This window comes from Panthera uncia, assembly GCF_023721935.1.
Source record: "Panthera uncia isolate 11264 chromosome A1 unlocalized genomic scaffold, Puncia_PCG_1.0 HiC_scaffold_17, whole genome shotgun sequence".
Taxonomy (NCBI): Eukaryota; Metazoa; Chordata; class Mammalia; order Carnivora; family Felidae; genus Panthera; species Panthera uncia.
In genome coordinates, this window is record NW_026057577.1 from 91,674,340 (window position 1) to 91,701,204 (window position 26,865).

Genomic DNA, 26,865 nt, shown 5'->3' on the forward strand with positions numbered 1-26,865 from the left:
TCGGCTCGCGGCCCCTCCCGCAGCCAATCAGCGCGCGGCCTCCCGCGGCCCCGCCCCCGCCGGCCGTTCCGGGCGGGCCCGGTTGAGCCCAGGCCGCGGGTGCGGAGGGCGGCGCCGCGGGGCGGGGGCCGATGGGGCCTGGCGGACTGGCGGCGCCGGCGCGGGGCTCGCCTGGACGCGGGCGTGCGGGGCAGTGAGCGGGCGAGGCGGGCGCTGCGGCCCTCCCGGGATGGGCCGGCCCTGGCCTGGCGGGGCCGAGCCGGAGGCGAGGGCGGCACGCGGGCCAGGCCTGCCGGGCGGGCGGCCCGGGGGCTGAGGTAGAAGTGGGCGCGGAGGAAGGGGCCGAGCCAAGGCGGTGGGTGGAGCGGCGAGGGGGGCGGAGGCTGGGCCGCGGCGGGCGAGCGGAGCGGCGCGCCTGTCCGGGGCTCGGTGGCGGCGGCGGCGGCGGCTCCTGAGGAGGCTGAGGCGGCGGCGGCGGCGGGCCGGACGAGCGCCCGGAGGTGGCGGACGAGGCGCCGGGGGCCCCCATGGGCGGGTGTGTGGGCGCCCAGCACGACTCCTCGGGCAGCCTCAACGAGAACTCGGAGGGCACCGGAGGTAGGTGAGCGCCAGGGGGCAGCCTCGGCCCCCCATTGTTCCCGGCCAGGCCCGGCCACCTGTCCCGGCCCCTGCGGGCCCGCGGGCCGTGCGGCCGGGGCCCCTGAGCCCCTTTGTCATCCCCTCCTCCACGTCACTCCCCGCGCTCCGCTTCCGGCCGCCCCGCCGGCCGCGGGGTCGCCCCTTGCCCTGCCGGCCCCTGAGGAAAGTCCTTCGCCCGCCGGGGATGTAGCCCTCGGCCTCTCGACCCCACCGCCTCGGCTCGGGAAACTCGGACCAGAAACTGCCTTTCTTGGCCACCTCACCCCTTCTCCAGCCCGTTTAATTATTCAGGAACAGGATGGCGGCGCTGGGGTTGCAGAAAAGCGAATTGATGGGGGGTTGGGGAGGGGAGCTTAATGCATTCCCTCCGACGGGCCCCGCCACATCTCTCCGCACCCTTCCTCGTTCGGCAGAGTTGGCTGGTCTCAGCTTTCCTGAGTTTCAGATGACAGCTGCCCTGGTTGGTTCCAATTTGGCCATTTAAACCTGCAAGTTTCTGGAGCTTGGCTGGGGAAGTCTCGAGTGGCCACACGCATTATTTTAAGGAGGGGTGGGGAAACCGTCCGCCCGAGGAAAACGTGGCTTCTTGCTACGGCTTGCGGGTGTTGGGCCAGTTTGCTGTCGGGGTGGGCTAGTTGAATTCCTATCCGCCTTACGTAAAGGAAAATATGTAGAGTAAAAGTACAAATGCAGGAGTCCGACTTAGCCCAGTGCTTTAAAAGTTTTCGAACACGGAACGCACTTCTAATTTATTGTAAATAGCAGCTGGCGGAGGAGAGCTTTTTAATTCAATCGGCATTGTAGTATAACAGTGTAACAATACAATTAATTCTACCTTTGCTTAAATGACCTTTGGCTGAGTCCGCTCTATAGCCTGTGTAGAGGGCAGAATGTTGTAGTTAAAGAAGAAACAGCTAGGAATAGCAAAGATGACAGTGCTGGTTCCGTTCCAACCTTCTGTTCGATGTCTCAGAATGTAAGACGTATTTATAAGTTCCTAAACTAAATCGTTTGGGGGGGGTGGAATGAGAGGGTTTACAACTTTTTCTTTTACTAGCTTTTTGGACCAATTGCTCGCCCTGTCCCCGGAGCTCCATCTGTAAACTGTGTACACTAACATTTAGCTGATAAAGTTCCTGAATTACATGATATTTTGCCATGCCACTTGATTAAAATCTGTGGGTTTCTTGTATGATTAAATCCTGGACGAATAGTTTGAGGGTTCATTGAAGTGTGTGGTGAAAATAAATTGTCCATGAAAACACTACTTAATAGTGCATTTCAAATCGTAGCGTTGTGTTTTGGTGGCACATTAACAGTGAGATCCCCAGTGAGGACGAAGCGCATGATTTAAAGCAGCCCTGGGTTAAGGTCAAATTGGGGGTCAAAATGATTCTTCCTGCAATTGAAGTGATCATTAGTGGTACCAAAATACACTAGTATGTGCTATAAATAGTGGGTTTTTGTTTGTTTGTTTTAAGATTTTAAATTTGGGATGCCTCAGTGGCTCAGCTGGTTAGGCGTCTGACTCATGGTTTCATCTAGGGTCATGATCTCCGTTTGTGGGATCAAGCCCTGCATTGGGCCCTGCTCCGACAGCGTGGAGCCTGCTTGGAATTCTTTCTCCCCGCTCCCTTTCTGCCCCTACCCTCTTGCACTTTCTCTCTCTCAAAATAAATAAACTTAAAAAAAATTATTTTATTTTATTTTTTTTAAGTAATCTCTGCACCCCATGTGGGGCTCGAATTCACAACCCCGAGATCAAGAGTCACATGCTGTACTGACTGTGCCAGCCAGGCCACCCTGGTAGTGTTTAGTTTCAGTTAAATCTAATTTGTTTTACACTCATTTAAAAATTTTAATAAACGTTTTTCTCTTCTTGGTAATGAATTTGAACCAATTTATTGAACATCTTTTGGTAATGTGACTTAGGACCAGCCAGGCATTATTAGCACGGGCCTTTAAAAGCATGAAGTCTTAGCTTTTGGTAATTTATTACTAGTAGTGTCTAGTTAGATAACCATAGTATTAGTTTCTTTGAGAACTGAGATCTCTGGACCTTAAGCTGCGCTATAACTTTCTAAAGTAAAATTTAGAAAAAAGGAACACCAACCACAAAACCTCTTTTTCTTCTGAAGAGAAAGTATGGGCCTCATGTAAAGAGTGGAAGAAGTAGAGGAAGGGGCTGCGTGGGATAAAAGGATTGGTTTTGGAATTTAATTATAGAAGACTTTGTTCTTCATTATTGTCACAATAGTTAAGAGTTAATTGCGGTTTAAAGGAATTAGCTCAGGTGACTGTTTTAGGTTAACACATTAAATAGTTTTTACTTATTATAGTAGGTTTTTGTTGAGAAGGGAAAGAGTATTTTTCCTAAGGGTGTTGGCACAGATCCTTTGCTTTTCAAACATAAATTGATGGTTTGTAGTTTTCACCTGGACATTTGTGTTATGAAAAATTCTTTTATCAACATGAAGTAAAATAGTCTTCTGATGCTTTTCATGACAGTTTTACATTCACATTGTTTTCAAGTCTCACCATTTTAGATTGGTTTGACCTTTTTTTTTTTTTTTAAAGAGTGTGTGAATTGGGGAGGGTAGAGGGAGGGAGAGAGAATCCTAAGTGGACTCCACACTGAGCACTCGATCTCACAACCTTGAGATCATAACCTGAGCTGAAATTAAGAGTCAGACGTTCAACCGACTGAGCCACATAGGTGCCCCTAGATTGGTTTGACTCTTGAATATCAGGTAACCTTAGTAAAAAATGACTGTTTTAAAAACCTTTTTGGCCATTTGAGATACTGTACTTTCTCTTTCCCTCTGGATCTAAGTCACTTGTGCATGCAAGTAATTGCATATAGGAAAAAAACTTGCTTACTAAGGGATGTACTTTGAAGGAATTTGAGAAATTTTTGCAAAAGACTGTAGAATATGGAAATTGCTTAATCCACATTATAAGATTTGTGTTATATGTTATTTTGGAATCATTTGTAGTATCTTCCTCTGGCATATCTTGCCTAGAATTCAGTTTCTGAGTTTCAGCTAGTTTGACCATTTTTTAAAAGCCTAATTTTCGTCAAGACAAGTATAGTATATACATTATACAAGATTATTTAGCAATTCACTTCAGGCTTCCATGTTCCTAGAACATTTTTTAGACAGCATGTTCTGTATAGTTGTCTGCCTTAGTATGATGTGACATTGTGATGCTGGGGTTGGAACTCAGGACCTCTAGACAAGGCTTTATGTAGTCCATGGCATTGGCTAAGGAATGAAATCTCATGATTTTTAAAAATAAGTATGTGGGGAAAAAACAGTAAAGTGAAATTAGGTGAAGACAGCCAACTATTATTTTGTTCACCTCTTTAATGAACTTGATGTAGAAAGTGGGTTCTCACTTTCTGGGTGTATTGCATAGTCAGTGATATCCCAAGGGGACTAACCCTCTGTGGTCACAAGTTTCCAGGTTTACAGCAGGATAACTGACTGCTGGCCATTCATTTCTTTATTTCATAATGTCTTGAGAATATCATGGAATTCTTTTGGGTATCCATTTATAGCAGCCTTACAGACACCTACTTGAGTAACAGTGGTTTTTGAATAATAACTACCATTTATCCTGTATTTATTATGTAACAGATGTTGTGCTCAGTGATTTGGTTTTCTCATTTAGTCTTCAATAACTCTGGAAGGTGGATAATATTTCTATTTTATGGATGGATTGAACCTGAGAGAAATTAAGTTGCTTAACATTGCATTGTTTATAATTGGCAGGCAGAACTTGAACTCAGTGCTGTGATAAAAAATGCTAGTTTCTCTTTTTTTCTAGTTTCATTTTTAAATTTGTGACAAAATACATATAAAATTTGCCATTTTAACCATTTTTAAGTGTACAATTTAGTGGCATTAATTACATTCACCATCCCCATGTGTAACCATCCCCCCATAGTTTTAGAAACTATGTATTTCTAATATTTTTCATCTCTTCAAACAGAAACTCTAGATCATTAAGGAGTATTTCTTCTCCACTCTCCCAACCTGTTAACTTCCAAATCTAAGTTTTTTCTCTGTGAATTTACCAAGTCTAGATATTTCACATAAGTAGAATCATACAGTATTTGTCCTTTTCTTTCTGATATATTTCACTTTGCATAATGTCTTCAGGTTAATCCTGTGGTAGCAAGTATCAGTACCTCATCCTTTTTATGGCTCAATAATACTCCATTGTATGTATATACCACATTTTGTTTATCCATTCTTCTACACAGACATTTGGGCTGTGTCCACTTTTTGGCTATTGTGAATAACGTGGCTATGAACTTTGGTGTACAAAGAGCTGTTTGAGTCCCTGTTTTTGGTTCTTTTGGATATAATATACCTAGGTGTGGAGTTGCTAGGTTAAATGGTTTACTTTTTTGAGGAACTGCCAAACTTTACCACAGTGGCTGCATCATTTTTCATTCCTACCAGCAACATACAAGGGTTTCAGTTTCTCCATATCTTCATCAACACTTGTTATTTCCCACTTTTAAAATTAATAGCCCTTGTAGTGGGTATCTCACTGTGGTTTTGGTTTGCATTTCCCTAATGACTAGTGATGTTGAGCATCTTTTAATTAAAGTGCTTCTTGGACATTTGTTTATCTTCTTTGGAGAAATGTCTGTTTAAGTCCTTTGCCTGTTTTTTAATTGGGTTGTTTTGGGGTTTTTTGTTGTTGTGTTGTGGGAGGCCTTTATATATTCTGTATATAAACTCTTATCAGATACATGATTCGAAGATATTTTCTCCCATCTTTTCACTTTTTTTTTGTTTTTAAGATTTTATTTTTAAGTAATCTCTGTACCCAAGGTGGGGCTTGAACTTACAACCTTGAGGTCAAGAATCACATGCTCTACCAACTGAGCTAGCCAGGTGCCCCATCTTTACTCTCTCTTGGTAGTGTCCTTTGATGCATAAAAGTTTTTAACTTTAATGAAGTCAAATTTATTTTTTCTTTTGTTGCCTGGGTTTCTGGTTTTTGTTTTAAATGTATATTTAACTAATCCTTCACTGATGGAGAAAGAATAAATCTTTAACCAGTAATTCATAAGTCTAACTTAACTAACATTTGCTTTCTTAACTATGAATAGAAAACTATTTGAAGTTTATTTTCTGTCTTATGTGGTGAAAAGGTTGATTAGTAGTGAAATGGTTTTTAAAAAGTTGACAAAAGTAATCCATAAACCTACTTCAACTTCTTAATCAAGAGATGATTGTTACATTTTCCGTAGAAGCATTTCACAATCAAAAGGCATTGAAAACCCACAATATGCCCAACATTGGGTTGGTTGCTGTTGTTCCAAAAAAGGAATCATGATCTTATTTCTTGAGTATGTCAGAATCCTTTTTTAGGAAAGCATAATAAAATATGCACACATGAAACAACTGTAAAACACTGGTAAACAGATAAATATACTATAGGATAAACTGCGCAAGTGCTGAGGGAATAAAAGAAAATAGTGATCTGAGCTGCTCAAAGGTGGTCCCGCTACCAGCAGTTTTGCTATAACCTGGGAGTATGTTAGAAGTGCAAAATCTCAGGCCCGCCCCCAGACCTAGTAAATCAGAATCTTCATTGTAACTAGATTCTCAAATGGTTCCTCTGCATACTGAAGTTTGAGAAGCACTGTACAGGATTGCTTACAGTGGGAAGAGATTAGAGCAAGGAACCCATTAGGAAAAAATTGGCATGAATTAGGACTATATTGGATAAAGGGGTATAGAAAAGAAAGTAAAATACAGACAGTGTCTGACTTATGATGGCTCAATTTAGGATTTTTCAATTTTACAATTTTACAGTGGTGCAACGTGATACATACACATTCAGTAGAAACCATACTTGAGAGTTTGAATTTAGTTTTTTTTTTCCATGGCTGATGATAAGTGATATGATACTCTCTCGAGATGCTGGGCAGAGGCAGCAACCTGCCGCTCCCAGTCAGCCACGTGGTCAGGATCATGAGGGTAAGCAACGGATACTCTTACCATTTTGTTTCTCACCTTCAGTATAGTGACAAATTACGTGGTATTAGGCTTTGTGTTAGATGATTTTGCCCAACTGTGGGCTAATGTAAGTGTTCTGAGCACATTTAAGGTAGGCTAGGCTAAACTATGATGTTCTGTAGGTTAGTTGTATTAAATGCATTTTCAATTTATGATGATTTCAATTTACAATAGGTTTATTGGAACGTAACCTCGTCCTAAGTCAGGGAAGATCTGTAAACCCATGTTTGTGAATCTGGGTGACCAGGAATATTGAGGTGGCTTGGCAGGTTTTGGGGAATAAGAAAGCTATCCGGGGCAAGCTATAATTTGCCTTTCAGTATGCCAAGGTTTAGTTGACACAAGAATTTTTAAGTTGGGACATCATGTAGGGTGGTGCAGATGTTTAGATATGGAACTCTTATTCAGGATTAGGAATGTGGATTTTGGAGTCTTTGGGGGAGGTTGACTGAAGGTGTAAAAGTAAATGACTGCTATAAGTAAGTGAAAAGAAGAAGAAAGTACTAAGAACTGAGTCATGAAAATTTCACAGAAGATGGACCTGACCATTCTTACAATTCCAGAAAATAATTTATTTTGTTAACTTCTCATTCTAGTGTGGTGTTTGCAGAAATTCTACCTGTAGTGTGTTACTCACATCCAGACTCAAGGTAGACTTCTTGGGCATCCAGCCCCAGAATATACCAGTAGGCCTTTTGAGGTTGATATACTTCAGACAAACACATTTCTCTACAAAACACTGGTTTCTTTCTTCACCAAGAATATCATTCATATCTCTATCTTATGTATTTTCAATGTTCCATATATTCTACACATCATCTAATTAGTTTGCTGATTGAATTTTCTTATGCTTCTACTCTTAGGACTGGGTCTATAATTAAAAATGAAGTAGAACTGAGCATGAGGAGGGCTGATGATTAGGCTGCCCTTCTCCTTAGTGTAACAGTTGAAGTAAAAATTTTTCCTATTTTCTGGGCTGGTAGTTCTGTGGCTTTATGAGTAGGATGCATAAAATTTTATGCCAGTTGGAGAAAGACATACTACAAAATAGGAGGCATTTACTTGGTATAAAGCAGAGGGTGCTTGATTTTACCAGAATGAGTATAGATAGCTGTGGGGGAAGACCAAAAGGAAAATAGGCAGCAAGAAGGTGTGTGTCGGAAATCCAGGGGAACTCTGGGTAGGAAGGCTGTAGGTATGAGAACAAAATTTAGGTCGGGGACGCTACAGTTGGAAAATACTGAGATGTGGGGAAAGCTGAATCCTCTCTGGAAAGAGATTTAAGCACTCAAGTTTTTATTAAAAATAGACCTGGGATATTATATCCCTGGCTAGTCCAATTTTGTTTTCAGTTTTCTAGCAAATAAAAGGTTGACATTTTTTCCCAGTCAAGATTATCTTGGACTTTATGTTGGAATGGCATTTTTAACGATTCTTGCTATGGATAGTAAATGGCCTGGGTTTTTTTCATCTCTGATTTTATTTAGGAATCAGTTGCTAGGGGGCGCCTGGGTGGCTCAGTGGGTTAAGCGTCTGACTTGGGCTCACGTCATGATCTCAGTTTGTGGGTTCGAGCTCCACATCGGGCTCTGTGCTGACAGCTCAGAGCCTAGAGCCTGCTTCGATTCTGTGTCTCCCTCTCTCTGCCTCTCGCCTGCTCACACTCTGTCTCTCTCTCTCAAAAATAAACATTAAAAAAAAAAATCAGTTGCTAGTGCTATATACTATGGGTAGAATCTTTATGCCATTAGAAATGATAAGAATCTTCATTCTGATTTTTGATGATCCTAGTCTGTAACACCTCTCTTTAAAAAAATTTTTTTTAATGTTTTATTTATTTTTAAGACAGAGAGAGACAGAGCATGAGTGGGGATGGGGCAGAGAGAGAGGGAGACACAGAATCTGAAGTAGGCTCCAGGCTCTGAACTGTCAGCACAGAGCCCGATGCGGGGCTGGAACTCACGAACTGCGAGATAATGATCTGAGCCGAAGTCAGATGCTCAACCAACTGAGCCACCTGGGTGCCCCTGTAACACCTCTCTTATGGAGAAATTTTAATAGATGGATTTTACTTTTTTTTTTTTTTTAAGATTTTATTTTTTAAGTAATCTGTACACCCAACATGGGGCTTGAACTCACAACCCTTCGATCAAGAGTTGCATGCTTTTCCAACTGAGCCAGCCAGGAGCCCCTATTTTTTTGTTTAAACATTTTTGTTTTAGTTTATTATTTATTTTGAGAGAGTGAAAGAGCACAAGCAAATGCAATGGGGGGAGGGGGAGAGAGAGAGAGAGGGAGAGAGAGTGTGAGTGTCTCAAGCAGTCAACATGCTGTCAGCCCACAACCGTGGGATCATGACCTGAGCCGAAATCAAGAGTCGGACGCTCAACTCACTGAGCCATTCAGGCGCCCCTATTTTAAAATCTGATTTTCTTACTGCAAATGCAGAGCTTTGGCAGCACCTGCTAGTGGTACTATACTCAGGTGAGTCTTCTAATAGGAATGATTATTGAGTGTTACTCTCTTGTAGTGAGGAACTTTTGCCATTGTGTTTATGAATTAGTTATCTCTTGTGGCTTTTGACCAAGACACATTCTTCTCTTGTTGCAAGAAAGCATTAGATTGATTTCGTTAAACAACATAATCATATTAATTGGGCATGATGATCAATTTGCTGATTTAGTGATTCTCTCATTTTTCCTTACTGCAGACCACCTGAATGGTTTATCTTCATTTGGTGGACCATTGCACCTGATTCTTCCCGCCGCCCCTCACCATCCCTACCCAGCTTTCTGCTTCTGCTTATCGGGCATACTAGGCTACCAGCAAGCTCCTCATGATTCACTGGTAGTTCAAGGACCATAGGTTGAGACTTTACTAACGCGTATGTACTTAAAGATGCATGTGTGTTGGCCGAGAACAATCAGCATGTATTCGCCTTGCATCAGCCACTTTTGACTTGCAGTCAGCAACAATCAAGTTTGTTTTTGAATATATCCCATATATTGAGCTGAGAGGTTAAATATTGCTGAGTATGCATTGAGTGTTGTAATGCCGTTTTTTGCGTGTTTGCAGTAAAACTTTTAGGCGTTTCCATTATTGCTCTGTTTTCAGAAATGGAATTTCTGTTCAAGTTAGATGTCTAAACAAAAACATCCTAATGTGTGAAAGTCATTTTAAGTGAATATTACTTGAGTGTGAGTGAGGTCTTGATATATCAAGACTTGACTAAATAATGAAGTAGTGACTTTTGGACTTTTCTCATGAAGTCCTCAAAACCCTTCAGATAATTTTTTGCATGTATTATGATTGGCTTATAGGTATGAGCTAGGGCAGGCCTCTTTGCATCAGTTCAGATCATTTCCGTGCTTGTGGACTATGTGACAAGAGTATCAAAGGGGCAGAATAACAGATGGTCCAGATCACTTGGTTATGCTTCATGATAAACTATCACTTTCAACTCAGGGTAAACATCTTATTTTTTTAAACTGGAACTTTTAAAAATAGCCAGCCTCCATTATTTCTAACTGCCAGTGCTTATAGCTAACCATATAAATAAGGCCTGCTCTCTGATATCAAGTAGACTATGGTTGAGTAGAGGAATCATACATTTAATTAGGAAAAGTTTTAAAAACCTCTACAGTGGGGCTCCTGGGTGGCTCAGTCAGTTAAGCATCCGACTTCCGCTCGGGTCATGATCTCACAGCTTGGGAGTTTGAGCCCTGCGTGGGGCTCTGTGCTGACGGCTCAGACCTGGAGCCCACTTTGGATTCTGTGTCTCCCTCTCTCTCTGTCCCTCCCCTGCACATTCTCGGTTTCTCTCTCCTTTATTTTTTTTCCCCCCGCCCCATCTGCCCTTCCCTCTTTTTTCTTTTCTTTTTTTCGTTCTCTCTCCTTTAAAAATAAACATTAAAAAAAATTTTTTTAAAGCCTCTACAGCAATGGAAAAAGTATTATGGAAGTTCAGAGAATAGTGGGGAGCAGGGTCAGAAAGCTTCACTGAAGAGGAGATGTAAGTAGTTGGTCTTGAGGAGTAGATGGAGACAAAGTAGAAGGCAGAGGAAATTATTTGTATAGCAATATGAGAAAACCTGGCATTTTGGCGGACTGGCAAGAAGCTTGTGGAGGGGTAGGTGAAATATGAAGTTATTAAGGTATGTTGCCAGATTTTAGGAAGGCACAGTTGCCACAATTAATAGACCAGTTGCGAGACAATATATAGGTGATGGTATTTAAGTGGATTTTTTGTGTGCTAATAATTCCCATTTAATGCTGCATTCTGAGGTTATTTGATACAAAATTCTGATGTAGCAAGGTGTTACAATCTTTAGCATGTTTTTATTCTTTTGTAATTTTAATCATATTGTCACATATTAAACATCAGAAATGTGTTTCACTTTTTTGCATGCACATGGGGTGCCTGGCTCACCCACTCAGAATAGCGTGCGGCTCTTGATCTTGAGGTCGTGAGTTCCAGCCCCACGCTGGGTGTAGAGATTATTCATAAATAAACTTAAAAAAAACCACCTTTTTTATATGTACGTGTATGTATATGTTTGTCCCACATCAGTTTTTGTCTATGGTCCTAGGTTTCTGGCACATGGAAAGAGTTTGCACAAAGATTCTGCAGACGTGCCTGAGTTTTAATCTCTTGAAAACGTCTGCATTATCTGTGGTGCTTTGGGCTCTGTTTCTTACATTGTTGAAAGAAGAGAATGGATTAGATCATCTTTGTCAAGATTATATCTTAATTCTTTTTTAAAATATTTTTAATGACAGTTTTCAAGCATATTGAAAAAATTAATATAATAAACATTTGAATATCCGTCACTTAGATTAAACAGTGTGTGTGTGTGTGTGTGTGTGTGTATTTGCTTAACTGAGAGTATAGACATCATGACACTTCAACATGTAAATACCATTATCACTCCTAAGAAGATTATTCCCTAAGATCAAGTCCATAATCACAGTCCACCAATTGTCCCAAAATGCCTTTTATAGCTATTTTTTTCAAATTAAGATCTATTCAGCATTGAGACATTGCATTTGTTTTTGTATTTAATTTTTTAAAATCTAGAACAGCTTCTCGCCTTTTCTTCCCTATGACATTGATTTTTTGAAGAGTATTATAGAATGTATCACATTCTGGGTTTGTCTGATTGTCATTTAGTGTATTTCTCTAGCCTCTGTATTTTCTTTAAACTGAAAATTTGGTAGATCTAATACTAACAGAATGTGATTATTTCCTAGGCTATACTGGATCCAAAATCCAAACTTTTCCCAGTTCTTTTCTCCTAACTTCCAACACTGGGATAATCTTTGATTACTGAATAAATCTGAACCTTATTTTCATTTTCCCACCCAGAAACAAGCTTAAGATCTACTGTCAGCCTGCAAGTCTACAGTACCCTATTATTAACTATAGTCACTGTGCTGTACATTATTAGATTCTCAGAGTTTATTCTTTTTATAACTGAAAGTTTGTACCCTTTGTATCTACATTTCTTTCTTTCAGAGTGTGAGTGGGGGAGGGCAGAGAGAGAGGGGGAGACAGAATCCGAAGCAGGCTGCAGGCTCTGAGCTGTCAGCACAGAGCCTGATGCAGGGCTCAAATGCGCAAACTGTGAGATCATGACCTGAGCTGAAGTCAGCCATTTAACCGACTGAGGCACCCAGGCTCCCCTCCATTCTCTCATTTTTATAAAAAGGTTCTATCATGTTTTTTTTTTTTTTAATTTTTTTAATGTTTATTTATATCAGAGAGAGAAAGAGAGCACAAGTGGCAGAGGGGCAGAGAGAGATGGAGACACAGAATGTGAAGCAGGCTCCAGGCTGTCAGCACAGAGCCGGACATGGGGCTCAAACTCACAAGCCGTGAGATCATGACCTAAGCTGAGGTCGGATGCTTAACGGACTAAGTAAGCCACCCAGGTGCCCCTATCATGGTTATTTTTCGACATTACTTATCTTCTCGGGATGTAAGCTGCATTGGCCTGGTACAGACTTCATAATACTTGAGGTTTCATAATACCTTAGACTCAGTTAGCTGTTGCATGACATGCGTTTTTGACTTTATAGTGGTGTTAGGGAGAAAGTAAAATTCCACTAATAGAAGACTTACTTAATTCTAGAACAAGAGCTCTTTGTTAACTAGAACCATATAGTGTAATGAAAAGTTCCAGTTCCATCTCTGTCTCTCTATATCTAGTATGACCTAAAGTCACTTGACTTCCCCATTTCTTGTTTTTTTCTTATCTATAAAATGAGTATGTTTGTTGGATGAGATCAGTATACTCAAACTTTTTTAACAGTTGAATCTCCTTTTTTTAGGTATACCTTACATTGAATACTAAAGTATCAGCCTCAGCATTTCATTTTCTTTTATTTTGATTGTACAGTCACTAAAAAAAATTAGAGTCTCATAAAGTTCTATAGGTTTTTTTTTGAAGTTTGAATCACTATCAGCTGTACTCAAAACTTCAACATTATGTCTTCCAGTATTGTGACTTACGTTATCTTTTCATTAAGCATTGTTGAGTTACTTTTTGCCATGAGAGAATATGCTGAGCAGGTATATCTAAACTTGCTGTGACATTTAATGGGGCCCAGACCTGCATAGTACCATATTAGTGTGTTCACTGGTACATTGTTACATGAGTGGACATGTGTGTGCCTGTATTAACGAAAGGCACCGTGCAGAGCTCTTGATTTCCCAATCAATGACCCATTTCAAGAAGTTCCCTAAGTTTCATATGTGCATAGAGAAAGTAAGAGAAGCTTTATTCCAATGTCACCATCATTAGTTTCATGATGAACATGTTTCATGATGGTCTGTATGTTTGAAATTTAACATTTGACGTGTGGGGTCTTGTTATTATGATTCTTAAAAAGTAACATATTTTACATATAATTTGAATCATGTTTGTAGAACTCTGAAGCAACTGTTTTGTTTCCTTGAGTTCTTTGGAACCAGTTTTTAAAATTAGTTGATTAGATCCTAGGAAAAATCTTTAACACATAATTTCAGTCGGTTTTTCTCTATTCTCAGGATAGGCATACTGTTGTGGGCATTGTATTAGATATCTGTGGTTTCATAGAATTACTGAAAAAGTACTATATGAATTAAGTATAAAACTTTAAGAGCAAACAAAAGAAAGGTAACACATTAAAAATAGCGAAGATGGGGGGGCCTGGTTGGCTTAGTCAGTAGAGCATGCAACTCTTGATCTTGGGGTTGTGCGTTTGATCTTGGGGTCATGAGTTCAAATCCCACGTTGGGCATAGAGCTTACTTAAAAAAGAGATAGTGAAGGGAATCAATGCGGTGGTAACTTGTGCCTATATCACTAATTGCAGTCTGGTTTTAGATCTGGAAGTTTGTTTACTGCCTGCATTTGACTTGCCTTTGCCAGGAATTAAAAGGGTAGTAACAAGCCCACAGGTGGTCTCTTTCTTCTGGAGCAACTTTTGGCTTCATAATGTACTCTGTAAGTGAAGCTGTTTCATTATTTAAGACATGAACTTTACCTCTCAGCCCATTTGAAGCTTGGCACTATTAGGCCTACTCTTCTCTCTGTCTGACACAGCTTCACTTTTCTCCTTTCTCTCTTGGGTATCAAATATTTCAGCTCTTTGTCTACAATTCAGGCATGCTTGTATTATGTTTAAACTTTGGAGTTTCAGGGGTGTCTGGGTGGATTAGTCGGTTAAGGGTCTGACTTGATTTTGGCTCAGGTCATGATCTCATGGATCCATAGGATCAAGCCCTGTGTCAGGCTCCGTGCTGGCAGTGCAGAGCCTGCTTGGGATTCTCTCTCTCCCACTCTGCCCCTCCCCCCCCTTTCAAAATAAATACATAAACATTAAAAAAAAGAAAACTTTGGAAGTTCAGGCAGGAAGTGCTTAATGGAAATGGGGTTGATAAATGAGATCTTGTGTTTGAAAGATTTGACTGTGGCTTATGAAGGAAGAACCAGAATGAGATGATGCTGAGAGGGACCTAGTAGGTGAGGTCTGATGTCTGTCATATATGTTAGTCAGACTTTGCTTATAAAGAGTGGACTATATTGAGAAAAAACAAAAAAGGAATGTCAGTGAAAGAAAGATCTTCGCATCTAGTGAGCAAGGCTTGGATTTTCTTTCCTTTTCAAGGCCTTTGACCTTTTCACTTAGTATTTATTTACATAGTAAATATTTGCTATGAAATGCTTTTTTATTAAGTTCTTAAAAATAGCTTGGCCCTTCCTCATTTTTTTAATTGCTTTTAGAAATTATTTGTTTACTTGTTTATTTCTTACTTGCCTCACAATATTATAAGCTCTGAAATAATAAATGGATAATTGTGACTGTTTTATCACTTGGAGAATGAAAAGTGTACTACTTGGCTTTAGTTATTTAATTTGATTTTTGGATGAAATTATTTTATTACTAGTTCCTTAGTTGTATGAAAGCCCATTGTCTTATAGAGACTCCTCACCATAATTAACTCTGGGATAAATACTTATTTGCCCAACTGAAGGAGGCAGTGATCTAATTTGCTTGTTAAGGTCTCCCTGCTTATTTTGTGTGTATTTTTGTTATTTTCTCCTGTCATCCTTAGCAAACCTAGTGATGATTTGAATTGCTTTGCATATGAAAAGAGTTAATTTTATTTATAGCCCACCCAGCCCAGTAGAATTGTTAGGCTGCCCTTGAGCTGAATTTGTGTTTACATTGAATGTAGCAGAAATCTAGTTTTCACATATAGCCTATAAAGTATTCTATTAACAGGGAATAATAAAGACACTCTTTATGAATTTTCTGAATGTAGGGGTTTTTGTTTGTTCATTCGGTGGGTTTTTTTCAGCAGACATTTTAGGGGATGTTAGAGGAGGGCAAAGTCTGAGGACAAGTTGTAGGATGAAACTGATCTTTGAAGTATTTTACTAAACACAAATTTCACTTTGGGGGTCTAACCCACACTCCTCCATGTAAAAAGTATAAGGAGCTTTGTGTTTGGGAGGAAATTAGTTACACAAATACAATATTATAACGTAGCTCTTTAACGCATGCCTTGTGTTATGAGATATTTAGTAATGCAAATATATTTCGCACTTTTCATCCTGTTTTTACATATCAAAATCTCCCTGTTATTTGCACAGCAAACACATTGAGTATACCAATATGACAAACTGAGCGTACATACTGTTTCAACAGGGCCTACCACAGTGGCTTGTAAGTAACATATACATAAGAAATACTTGTTGAATGAGAGCTTGAAGTAATTCAGAGTAATGGCTTTTCGATTGTTTAAGGTTCACAAGTATAATTAATATGTGAGAAGAGCCATAATTGCAATACATAATCTTTTCCTTTGTTGTAGTTTTTGGTTTAAAAATAAATCTTCACATTTTCTTGATTCTTACAAGGACCCTTTGACTTTAAGGAAAGATGATGTTAATATCGCTGGTTCATAGGGGAGGAAACTGAAGCACAGAGATGTTTCGAATAAGGAATAAAACGAGTATCCCAAACTGTAAGCTCCATTTTCTGTTTTCTAACTCCATATCCTCTCCACAGATGGTGAGGGGTTTGGGTGGACTTTTCTTTCCTTGCTGCAGAAGTGTGTGCGTTTTTCCTTTGGGGCAATAAGCATAGTTGAAGTTAATGGAATGTGTTTCTTAAGGACTCTCATGTTCACTCTTGTATTCAAAATGGAGATGACAGCAGTAAAAAATGAGGTAGATAGTTGCCTTTGATCTTAGTCAATAAATTATCTTGCTTTTCACAAGATAGAAAATTTGAGCTAAGATGTTAGTTATCTAAAACTGGTGAAATGGAAAAAAGTGTTAGTCTTGTTCATCTTTTGTGCCCTTTTACTTGCTTATCTTTTGCACTTTTACCTCTGCCTCCTAACCTAGATTGAATGTTTTCAGCTTAAAACTCAGTTTACTCAGACTTGACCTTGAACTTCGCAGTTGAGCTGTGTGGGGGAACAAGTTTTCTTGAGTTTCTTAAAGTACAAGAAAAGAAGGATTTGTCTAATCTGAAGAAAGCTTAATAAAGTTTTTCTAGGCCTGTCCTCTGAAATTACCCTTAGTATAGAAGTATTAGAAAATCGGTCTCAGATCCTAAAGTAGTGATCACTCCAAGGGGTGAGTTGAAGGAGGTTACATGAAAGTTCTTTCTAATTGGTATATCCAGCAGTTAAAGGATGGGGATTGGAACCCAGAAGTGAATTAGTGTTTGTACTTAAAATGTCAGCATATGAATCATTGGAACTACCTTCTAGTTTTATAGCTGAGAAAAGGAACAGAGACCATCCATCTCCTGAATATGTCTTGCTCTGAAGGAGGAGGTGAAAACTATGTCGGTCCCATAATGTAGTTTCATTATAGTAGCTTGTGCTTTTTCTGGCAGTCCTCAATACATTTCTGCCTTGAACTTCAGTTACCCTGAATATAAGAATTTTAACTTGACGATTAAAAAGACTTTGGACCTTTAATCATTGATGTATTGCCAAAAATTAACACATGGGACCTATTGAACACACCCTTCTATGAATTTGGCTTTTGCTTCTCTGAGTTTGTGATGGTTGCATCATGTCGTGGGTAGCTGTGTCTTCCTAAATGACTCAGAGTAGTTTATAAAGTCTTATAATTTTGAAGTGAAAAATTGAGATGTGTGCTACTACATATAAATAAGACATAATGAAAAGGAACTTGAGAAACAATAAAATGATACCTAGTACTCTGGAATGAACATTGAATAAGACACTTCAGCCTGTAACAAGAGCTCTGAGAATGGGGAGAGTTGCTTATCTGTTATTGAATGAAATGTAATATACCCTTGGAAGCAAGAAGGAGAGTATCTTTTTGCACTGGATCTGTCATGGGGTTGAAAATAGGTTCTTGGCTTGTATTTTTATTTTCTATATACCAACACTAAATATACTGACTAGAAATTATAATGTAACTGCCTAGGGCAAACAAATGACTGAAAAACATTTAACTTTTTTTTCTGGAACAATTGATCCTTAAGCATTTTAAGAAGGGAATAATAAACAGGGACAGAACTACATTTGAATGGTAAAGGTTGGTTTTTCAGTTTAGAATAAGGATGAATACTAAAAGCCTAAATATGAAAAGTGTGAGAAGTTCCACATTCATTTATTAAAAAAAATTTTTTTAAATGTTTATTCATTTTTGAGATAGAGACAGAGTGTGAGTGGGGGAGGAGCAGAAAGAGAGAGACACACACAGAATCTGAAGCAGGCTCCAGGCTCCAAGCTGTCAGCACAGAGCCTGATGCAGGGCCTGAACTCACGAACCGTGAGATCATTCATGACCTGAGCTGAAGTCGGATGCTCAACCGACTGAGTCACCCAGGCACCCCAAACTTCCACCGTTTATTTTATTATTATTTTCTTATTATTTTTTTAATGTTTTTATTTATTTTTGAAGGAGAGAGAGAGAGACAGAGCATGAGCAGGGAAGGAGCAGAGAGACAGGGAGACACAGAATTCAAAACAGGCTCCAGGCTCTAAGCTGTCAGCACAGAGCCTGATGCGGGGCTCGAACTCACAAACTGTGAGATCATGATCTGAGCTGAAGTCGGACGCTTAACCGACTGAGCCACCCAGGCACTCCAGTTCCAATATTTATTAAAGAGGGAAGAAAAAGAAGTTCTCAGATGAAACATCAAGAGAGATTAAAGAAAATTAAGATGTAGAGTAAAATTCAGTTTCCATTGAAAAATAGTTCTTATTTAATAATAGGTGGTATAAAACACGTTGGCAAGTTATTTTTGTACCGAAGTCTTGAGGGAAAATGTTATATAATTTTAATGAGTTGGAAAGTATTGACTAATGATATCTTTACATTTACTCCTGATATAGTCTAAAAGCTACTTACAACATTACTAAACTAAATCAAACCTGGATCACTTTGCTTTCTAGGTAAGAAAGGAGAGTAATTGAAGCTTTTGCACACATGTGCGCACATGCACACACACATTATATATAATATACATAAAATATATATACACATAGAAAAAATATATATGTATGTACTCTTTTTTGGTATATTTATTCTTATATATAGTCTTTTCATGTTTTACAGGAGGACTTGTTTAGGACTAATTTTTTCTTACTGTATATATTTATGGTTATTTAAAAAACTTTTTAGGGGCGCCTGGGTGGCGCAGTCGGTTAAGCGTCCGACTTCAGCCAGGTCACGATCTCGCAGTCCGTGAGTTCGAGCCCCGCATCAGGCTCTGGGCTGATGGCTCGGAGCCTGGAGCCTGTTTCCGATTCTGTGTCTCCCTCTCTCTCTGACCCTCCCCCGTTCATGCTCTGTCTCTCTCTGTCCCAAAAATAAAATAAAAAACGTTGAAAAAAAAAAATAAATAAATAAAAAACTTTTTAAGAACTCTTTGTGGGGTGCCTGGGTGGCTCAGTCAGTTAAGCGTCTGACTTCAGCTCAGGTCATGATCTCACAGTTTGTGCGTTCGAGCCCCGCATCAGGCTGTGTGCTGACAGTTCAGAGCCTGGAGCCTGCTTAGGTTTCTGTGTGTCCCTCTCTCTTTGCCCCTCCCCAACACGCGCACATGCGCGCACTCTCTCTCTCCCTCCCTCTCTAAAATAAACAAACAAAAAAAACCACTCTTTGCAAAAAATTTTTTTAAGTCAAAAAGCGTATTTAAGGGGCTCCTGGGTGGCTGAGTCAGTTAAGCATCTGACTTCGGCTCAGGTCATGGTGTTGTGGTTTGTAATTTCGAGCCCTGCATCAGGCTCTGCACTGACAGTGAGGAGCCTGCTTGGGATATTCTCTCTCTCTCTCTCTCTCTCTCTCTCTCTCTCTGCTCCTCCCCTGCATGTGCACGCTCTCTCAAAATAAAGTTAAAAAAAAAAAGTTTATTTAAGAAAAAGTAAATCACATTTATCTTAACACCTAACAAATATTTTGGTGTACAGTCTTTCATGCTCAGGTTGTGTGCTGTATGTATAAAAGAGAGGGAGAGTAAGCACAAAAATCAGGTCATATATTCAGAGGAATGTGAAGTGCTTTTTAAAGTCATTGCAGCTATGCTTCTAGAGCAGTTATGACTTCTAGAGTTTGACTTTATGATGTTCTGGGATATAACAGAAATGTCATTGTTAGCTTTTCATTTTGGGAGGGTTTATCAGTATTTTTTCTAAAATTGACCTGACCTCACTGTCTGTTTTGTAGAGTCACCACAATGATGTGAGAGATGCGCATCCCATGACTTAATCTGAGGAAATGCAGTATAAACTAGAGCAAAGGGAATACCCTGCTGTAATTGGGCAAGTTACCCAAGGCGTTTATGTGGGCAGTTTGTGAGAATACAGTATTTCTTAGGACATTACATCCTTCTGAACAGTGCAGTTAAATAAGCTAAAAGTAAAGCTTGGAGTTTTGTAATGGACATAGCTATAGATGCAATTTAAAATAATTAAGTGACATTCAAGATCTATCTCTTCCCATGAGTCTAACCCCAAGACAATACAGTTTCTAGTAGTTTTCCTGTTACTTAGATTGTTTCCATCACCCATCACTTTCTTATAACTTGGTGGAGAGGTAGAGAATTTGATGATTGAGTCCCGGTTCTGCTTTACAGATTTTGTGGCAAAATCTTGGACAAGCCAAAATCCCATTATGTTCTGTGGATCTGTTGAACGTACTCTTTGATTCTTACCTGTTCTTAAAATTAAGCGGGCTTTGATTGTACTTAAAACCAAAGGACTTGGCAAATGAATACAATTCAAGTGAAGTGCATTTACCCACATTTTTGCCCAACAATTTCTCAAGCAAAGGAAACTTTTCAGATTGAAAATGGAGACCCTCCCCCCCCCTCCCCCATAGAGTCTGATGGATCACTGGCTGGGAAAAACACACATGCTTTGGGTAATTGGTATGTGCTGTCTGGGAAATAGTGTATAGTTTGGGCACTTAAAATCCATGCCAACTTGCTATGCCATCCTAAGCTCTGGCATCTTTAACCTCATGGAGCCCTGCAACCTTATAGATGGATTGATTATCATGTGGGTTCACTTTGGGAGGGTAGGTGAAAGTCTAGGACCATGTTGAACATTAATCCAGTAACTCTTAAAGCCATGAGGTAGTATAGTCCTAGTGACTTAACAATATGAACCCTGGAGTCAGTCAATCTGGGGTTGAGTCCCAGCCGTACCATTAGTTTGATGATCTTTGGGAGATTTTTTATTTTTATTAATTTAACAGACATTTAGGTATTTTTTTTTTTTAATATGCTAGGCAATGTTCTAATTGTGTGTCAGAGAAATACTGCTTCATTAAATCTTTATCCAATTAAACTTATTTTACTTTTGTCATCTCCCTTCTCCTCCTCCCCACCTAGGTATTTTACCTTTTAAGTTTGTTTTCTCATTTTAAGATGGAGATTATACTGGAGTTGAACATTCAGTAGGACAGTATATGGATAGCACTCTACACAGTGGCTGGGCCATGGTGATCATTCTCTGTTGACTTACTGTTTCTGAGAAAAGCAGCCTTATGTGGCAAACTGCTACCTTCTGATTGCTACCGTGATGTAACAATCAGAGTGATAGGAGTCATTTCCTGCAGGGTCTTCTAAATGCATACAGGAGCATTCCTGCAAATTCATGAAGAATTTGAGTTGGTCACGGAAAGTCTCTAAGAGTCTAACTCCATCCAGACACAGTCAGCACCTTTACATTGCCCTGGGTCTTTGGGGCCTGTTGAGATCTAGGTTAATACAATGGTTGCTCTCCCCAATCCAAATCTGTATCCAGGGGATTATCAGAGTCACAGATCTTTTTTGTTTGTTTTACTTTATTTTAAAAATAATCTCAGATTTACAGAAAGTTGCAAAAATGGTAGGAAGAAATTCTGTATACCCTTCATCCAGATCTCCCTAAATGTTATTTTGTTGTTTATAATATTCTTTCTTTGTATATACCTACATGTGTGTAAATACTTTTCTTTTCTTTAATCATATGATTAAGTTGGAGACAGGAAATCTTTTTACCCAAAAATACTTTAGTGTATATTTCCTAAGAGCAAGGACATTCTCTTATTTAACCACAATATAATGATCAAAATCATGACATTAATATTGATATCATGTTAATATTTGCTCTGTAGACTTTATTCAGTTTCACCATTGTCTTCCCTAGTATTCAAAGAAAATCACCCAGTATCATGCATTATGTTTTGGTTGTCATATCTCTTTAGTCTACTTTAACCTGGAGCAGTTTAGGAGACTTTATCTTTCATGACCTTGGTATTTTGAAATGTACATACAGGCCAGTTATGTACATTTCAAATGTACAGTCAGAGTGTTCCATCAATTTGAATTTTCTGATGTTTCCTCATGCTTAGATACCTCATGATTAGGTAATACCACAGAGATTGTGTCCTTCCTAGTGCATGATGTCAGGAGTCACATAATGTCTCTTTTTCCATTATGGGTGATGTCGATTTTGATCCGTTCTGGTGCTAGCCATATTTCTTCACTGTAAAGTTAACTTTTTCCCTGTACAAATAATAATCTAGTAGGGAGAAAAAAAAAGTATCTAGTAGGAAGATTGAGTATATGTAAATATTTTGTTTCTTATCAAACAGGTATTAGTTTTAGCATCCATTGATAATTCTTGTCTCAAACAATTATGGTGGTTGTCAAATGGTGATTTTTTTCTAATTTCATCACTTCTTTTAATTATTAAATTTAATGTAAGAAAGAGCCCTCGTCTCCTCCATTCATTTACTTATTGTATTAGTACAGTAATGTACTAATGGTTTTCTATTTTATTCCATGAGGTATAATCTGTTACCATTGTCATTTATTTTGATGCTTAAATGGTACCATATTGGCCAGTGGGAGCTCTTCCAAGCTGGCCTCTTTTCCTTTGACATGGCTTGATTATTTGTTGAGCACTTATTTGTTTTCTAGTATTGTTTGCTAGTATATTTGTTTTCTGGTATAACAAGATGTTTCAGGCTCATTTTGTATTTTTACCTGTCACAGCCCTGTAATCAGCCAGGGATCCCTGGTTCCTTTTAGTGGAGAATGATATTTGGAAGCCAGGATCTAGATTCCAGGTGTATTTGGTTCTATTGGAGTGGCATTGCTTCTAGATTCTCTCAGTGAAAAGAGTTAGGATAGATAATAAATATGTAGATATATAGGTATAGATACAGATATATCCCTAAATATAAGTGACACATATGTGTGTATAACACACATCTCTATCTTTTTATGTATTAAAAACTGAGTTCATAATGATATCTAGCATTCCCCTGCCTATATTTACACTTGTATTTCTCTACAGTGAAAAATTTGGCTCTCAGTTTCCACAATATATTTATTTATTTACTCAATCTTAGAATATGTACTTTTGGAATTGCTAATTCATTTTATTGTGAAAAGCAAAACTACCAACTGGAATTGTTTACAGTTCTTTATGTCTTTAGCTTAAGGGTAAAATTACTAACAAAAGAGGTGCCTGGGTGTCTCAATCAGTTAAGCCAAGTAAGCGTCCAACTCTTGATTTTGGCTCATGTCATGATTTCACCCTTTGTGGGATCCAGCTCTGTGTCGGTTCCCTGTTTAGGATTCTCTCCCTCACTCTGCCCCTCCCCCACTCACACTTGGGAGCATGTTCCTCTCTCTCACTCTCTCACAAAATAAACTTTAAAACAAAATTACTAACAAAATTTCTGTCCTCTGAAGTTTAAGTTAGATACACTTTTTTAAGTTTTCTTTTTTTTTTTTAAGTTTACTTATTTGTTTTGAAAGAGAGAGAGAATCCCAAGCAGCTTCTGTGCTGTCAGCACAGAGCCTGATGCAGTGCTCGAACTTACGAACTGTGAAATCATGACCTGAGCCGAAATCAAGAGTCACTTAACCAGTTGAGCCATCTTCTTTTTTTTTTGAAAAATTTTTAATGTGGGGCTTAAACTCATAACCCTCGAGATCAAGAGTCACATGCAGCTGACTGAGCCAGCCAGGTGCCTCTCTGATTCTTTTTTTTTCCCCCAGGAAAAAGACAAGAGCCCCAAATAAGGGTCCTTGCCCCGTATTTATTCAGATCAGAAGGCTTGCAAATGTGATAGGCGTGTATAAAGAGATAAACTAGGAACATTAACTTGTGGATGTGAGGGGGAAAAGGGGATTTTAAAGATATACAGTGTTTGGGGTTTGGGTCAATATAAAACAAAATCCAGGCGCCAGGCAGATGGGTAGATGGTTGTTAACAGCAGACAGGAGGCGCCGCACCTGTTTATCTTTGCCAGCCTAGGGGATGAGACAGATAGGGGGAATAACCTCAGGGTTAATATGCCACCTTTTCTTTTGTTAACCGTCTCCACTCTGGGCTGCTTTGCCTGCAGCGCAGTGGTCCAAAGTCCAATTCACCAATTTTACCTAACCTGGCCCCAATCTCCTATGGAAGCAGCTTTCTGCTATGGGGTGCTTTCACCTTGAATATCTAATCTTGTTATTCCTGTGTGCCATTTCTATTTCAGGCCTTTGCCTCTCTCTCTGTTTTTGGGGGCTCAGCAACACCTCCCTATGTTGGGGTGCTTTGCACCTCCGTATTCCTGGCACCTTTGTGCCTCCCTATTCTCGGGGTGTCTTTGCACCCCCCTATTCTTGGAGTGCCAATCTGGTTTACCCAGACTCGGGTGTGAGCATTATATTGACTTGTATTTCTTTGTGTCTTGTTAACCCATTGGTGTAAACTCAGGGGATTCCTAAGCTTATCCCCCACAGGGGTGCATATATCCTTTAGAAGTAGTTTTTTTTTTTTTTTTCTTTTGTATTCTTTGGGTAAGTACCCATTAGTCCAATTGCTGCATCACAAATTAGTTCTATTTTCAATTATCTGAGGAAATTCCATACTGTTTTTCAAAATGGCAGCAGCAATCTGCATTCCCAGCAGAAGTGCATGAGGGTTCCTTTTTTCTCCACATCCTTGCCAACATTAGTTTTTTTCTTATTGATTTTAGCCGTTCTGACAGGTGTAAGGTGATATCACGTGGTAGTTTTGATTTGCATTTCCCTGATCATGAGTGATGTTGAGCATCTTTTCATGTGTCTATTGGCCATCTGAATGTCTTCTTCGTGGAAATGTCTGTTTGTGACTTGGGCCCATTTGTATACTGTATTGTTTTCTGCCTGTTGAGTTGTATAATTTCTTCATATATTTTGGGTACTAACCGTTTATCAGCTATGTCATTTGCAGATATCTTCTCCCATTTAGTAAGTTGCTTTTCAGTTTTCTTGATTGTTTCCATCGCTGAGCAGGAGCAATTTATTTTGATGTAGCCCCAATAGTTTAATTTTGTTTTTATTTCCTCTGCCTCAGGAGACACTCTAGAAAAATGTAGCCATGGCCTAGCATAATAAAAACTTATTCTTTTTTTAAATTTTATTTATTTGTTTTTTATTTTTTTAAAATTTACATCCAAATTAGTTAGCATATAGCACAACAATGATTTCAGGAGTTAGATTGCTTAGTGCCCCTTACCCATTTATCCCACCCCCCTCTCACAACCCCTCCAGTAACCCTCAGTTTGTTCTCCTTATTTATGAGTCTCTTCTGTTTTGTCCCCTCCCTGTTTTTATATCATTTTTGTTTCCCTTCCCTTATGTTCATCTGTTTTGTCTCTTAAAGTCCTCATATGAGTGAAGTCAGATGATTTTTGTCTTTCTCTGATTAATTTCACTTAGCATAATACCCTCCAGTTCCATCCACGTAGTTGCAAATGGCAAAATTTCATTCTTTTTGATTGCCGAGTAATACTCCATCGTATATACATATACCACATCTTCTTTATCCACTCATCCATTGATGGACATTTGGGCTCTTTCCATAATTTGGCTATTGTTGATAGTGCTGCTATAAACATGGGGGTGCATGTGTCCCTTCGAAACAGCACACCTGTATCCCATGGATAAATGCCTAGTAGTGCAATTGCTGGGTTGTAGGGTAGTTCTATTTTTAGTTTTTTGAGGAATCTCCATACTGTTTTCCAGAGTAGCTGCACCAGCTGGCATTCCCAACCTCTCTTCTTAAATCAGTTTTGATAATTTATTTCTGAGAACTTGTCCATTTCATCTAAGTCGTTTAATTTGCTGGTGTACCACATAGTATTCTAGTATTATAATCTTTTCTTATTCCTGTAAATTTAGCCATAATATCTGTACTTTTGTTTCTGATTTTAGTTTAGTTGTGTCTGTTTTATTCTTAGTCAAGCTACAAATTTGACAATTTTGTTGGTCTTTTCAAAGGACTAGTTTTTGGTTTTGTTGAATCTCTCTGTTGTTTCTCTGTTCTGTATTTTATTTACCTCTGCTCTAATCTTTATTATTACCTTGCTTCTGCTAGCTTTGGGTTTATGGTTCCTTAAGGTGTGTAGTTAGGTTATTGACTGAGAGCTTTCTTCTTTTTAAATGTAAACATTTCTAGTTCTGAATTCCCCTGTGAATATTGCTTTTGCTGTATCTTACGAATTTTTATATTTTGTGTTTTTGTTTTCATTCGTCTTTTCTCATTTCCTTGTGATTTCTTAATTGATCCATTGGATATGAGTGTGTTGTTTAATTTCCATATTATATATTTGTGACTTTTCCAGTTGTCTTTTTTATTGGTTTCCACCTTTATTCCATTATGGTCAGAGAATATATGTTGTATGATTTCAGTCTGAAGTTTATTGAGACTGGTTTTCTGGCCTAATTTATCAGTCTGTCCTGGAGAATTTCCATGTGCACTTAAGACAGATATGTATTTTTGCTGTTGTTGGTGAAATGTTCTATATATCAATCTGTTAGGTTTATTTGGTTTATGATATTGTTCAAGTCTTCTGTTTGGCTATTCTATTCGTTATTGAAAATGGAGTATTATAATTTCCAACTATTACTGTAGAACTTTATCCCTTCAATTCTGTCGGTTATTTCCTTAATATATTCTGGGACTCTGTTGTTAAGTACATACATGTTTATAATTGTTATATTTTCCTGATAAATTGACCTGTTTATTATAAAATGTCCTTCTTTGTCTTTAGTAAAAATGTTTGTGTTAAAGTCTGTTTTGTCTGATACAAACCTAGTCATGCCAGCTCTCTTTTGGTGACTCCCTGCGTGGTATATCTTTTTCCATTTTTTGCTTTCAACTTAAATGT

The 26,865-nt window shown here is 39.0% G+C and overlaps 1 protein-coding gene across 1 annotated transcript in view; it reads left to right on the plus strand.

The window, feature by feature from the left end:
• The first annotated feature begins 306 nt into the window (after positions 1-306).
• Positions 307-26,865, plus strand: part of UBTD2 (ubiquitin domain containing 2) — a 63,103-nt gene continuing 36,544 nt past the window's right edge. The window contains exon 1 of the mRNA XM_049648691.1: positions 307-597. Within this exon, the coding sequence (XP_049504648.1) occupies positions 528-597 (70 nt within the window). The 5' untranslated portion in view covers positions 307-527. The remainder of the gene's footprint in view (positions 598-26,865) is intronic.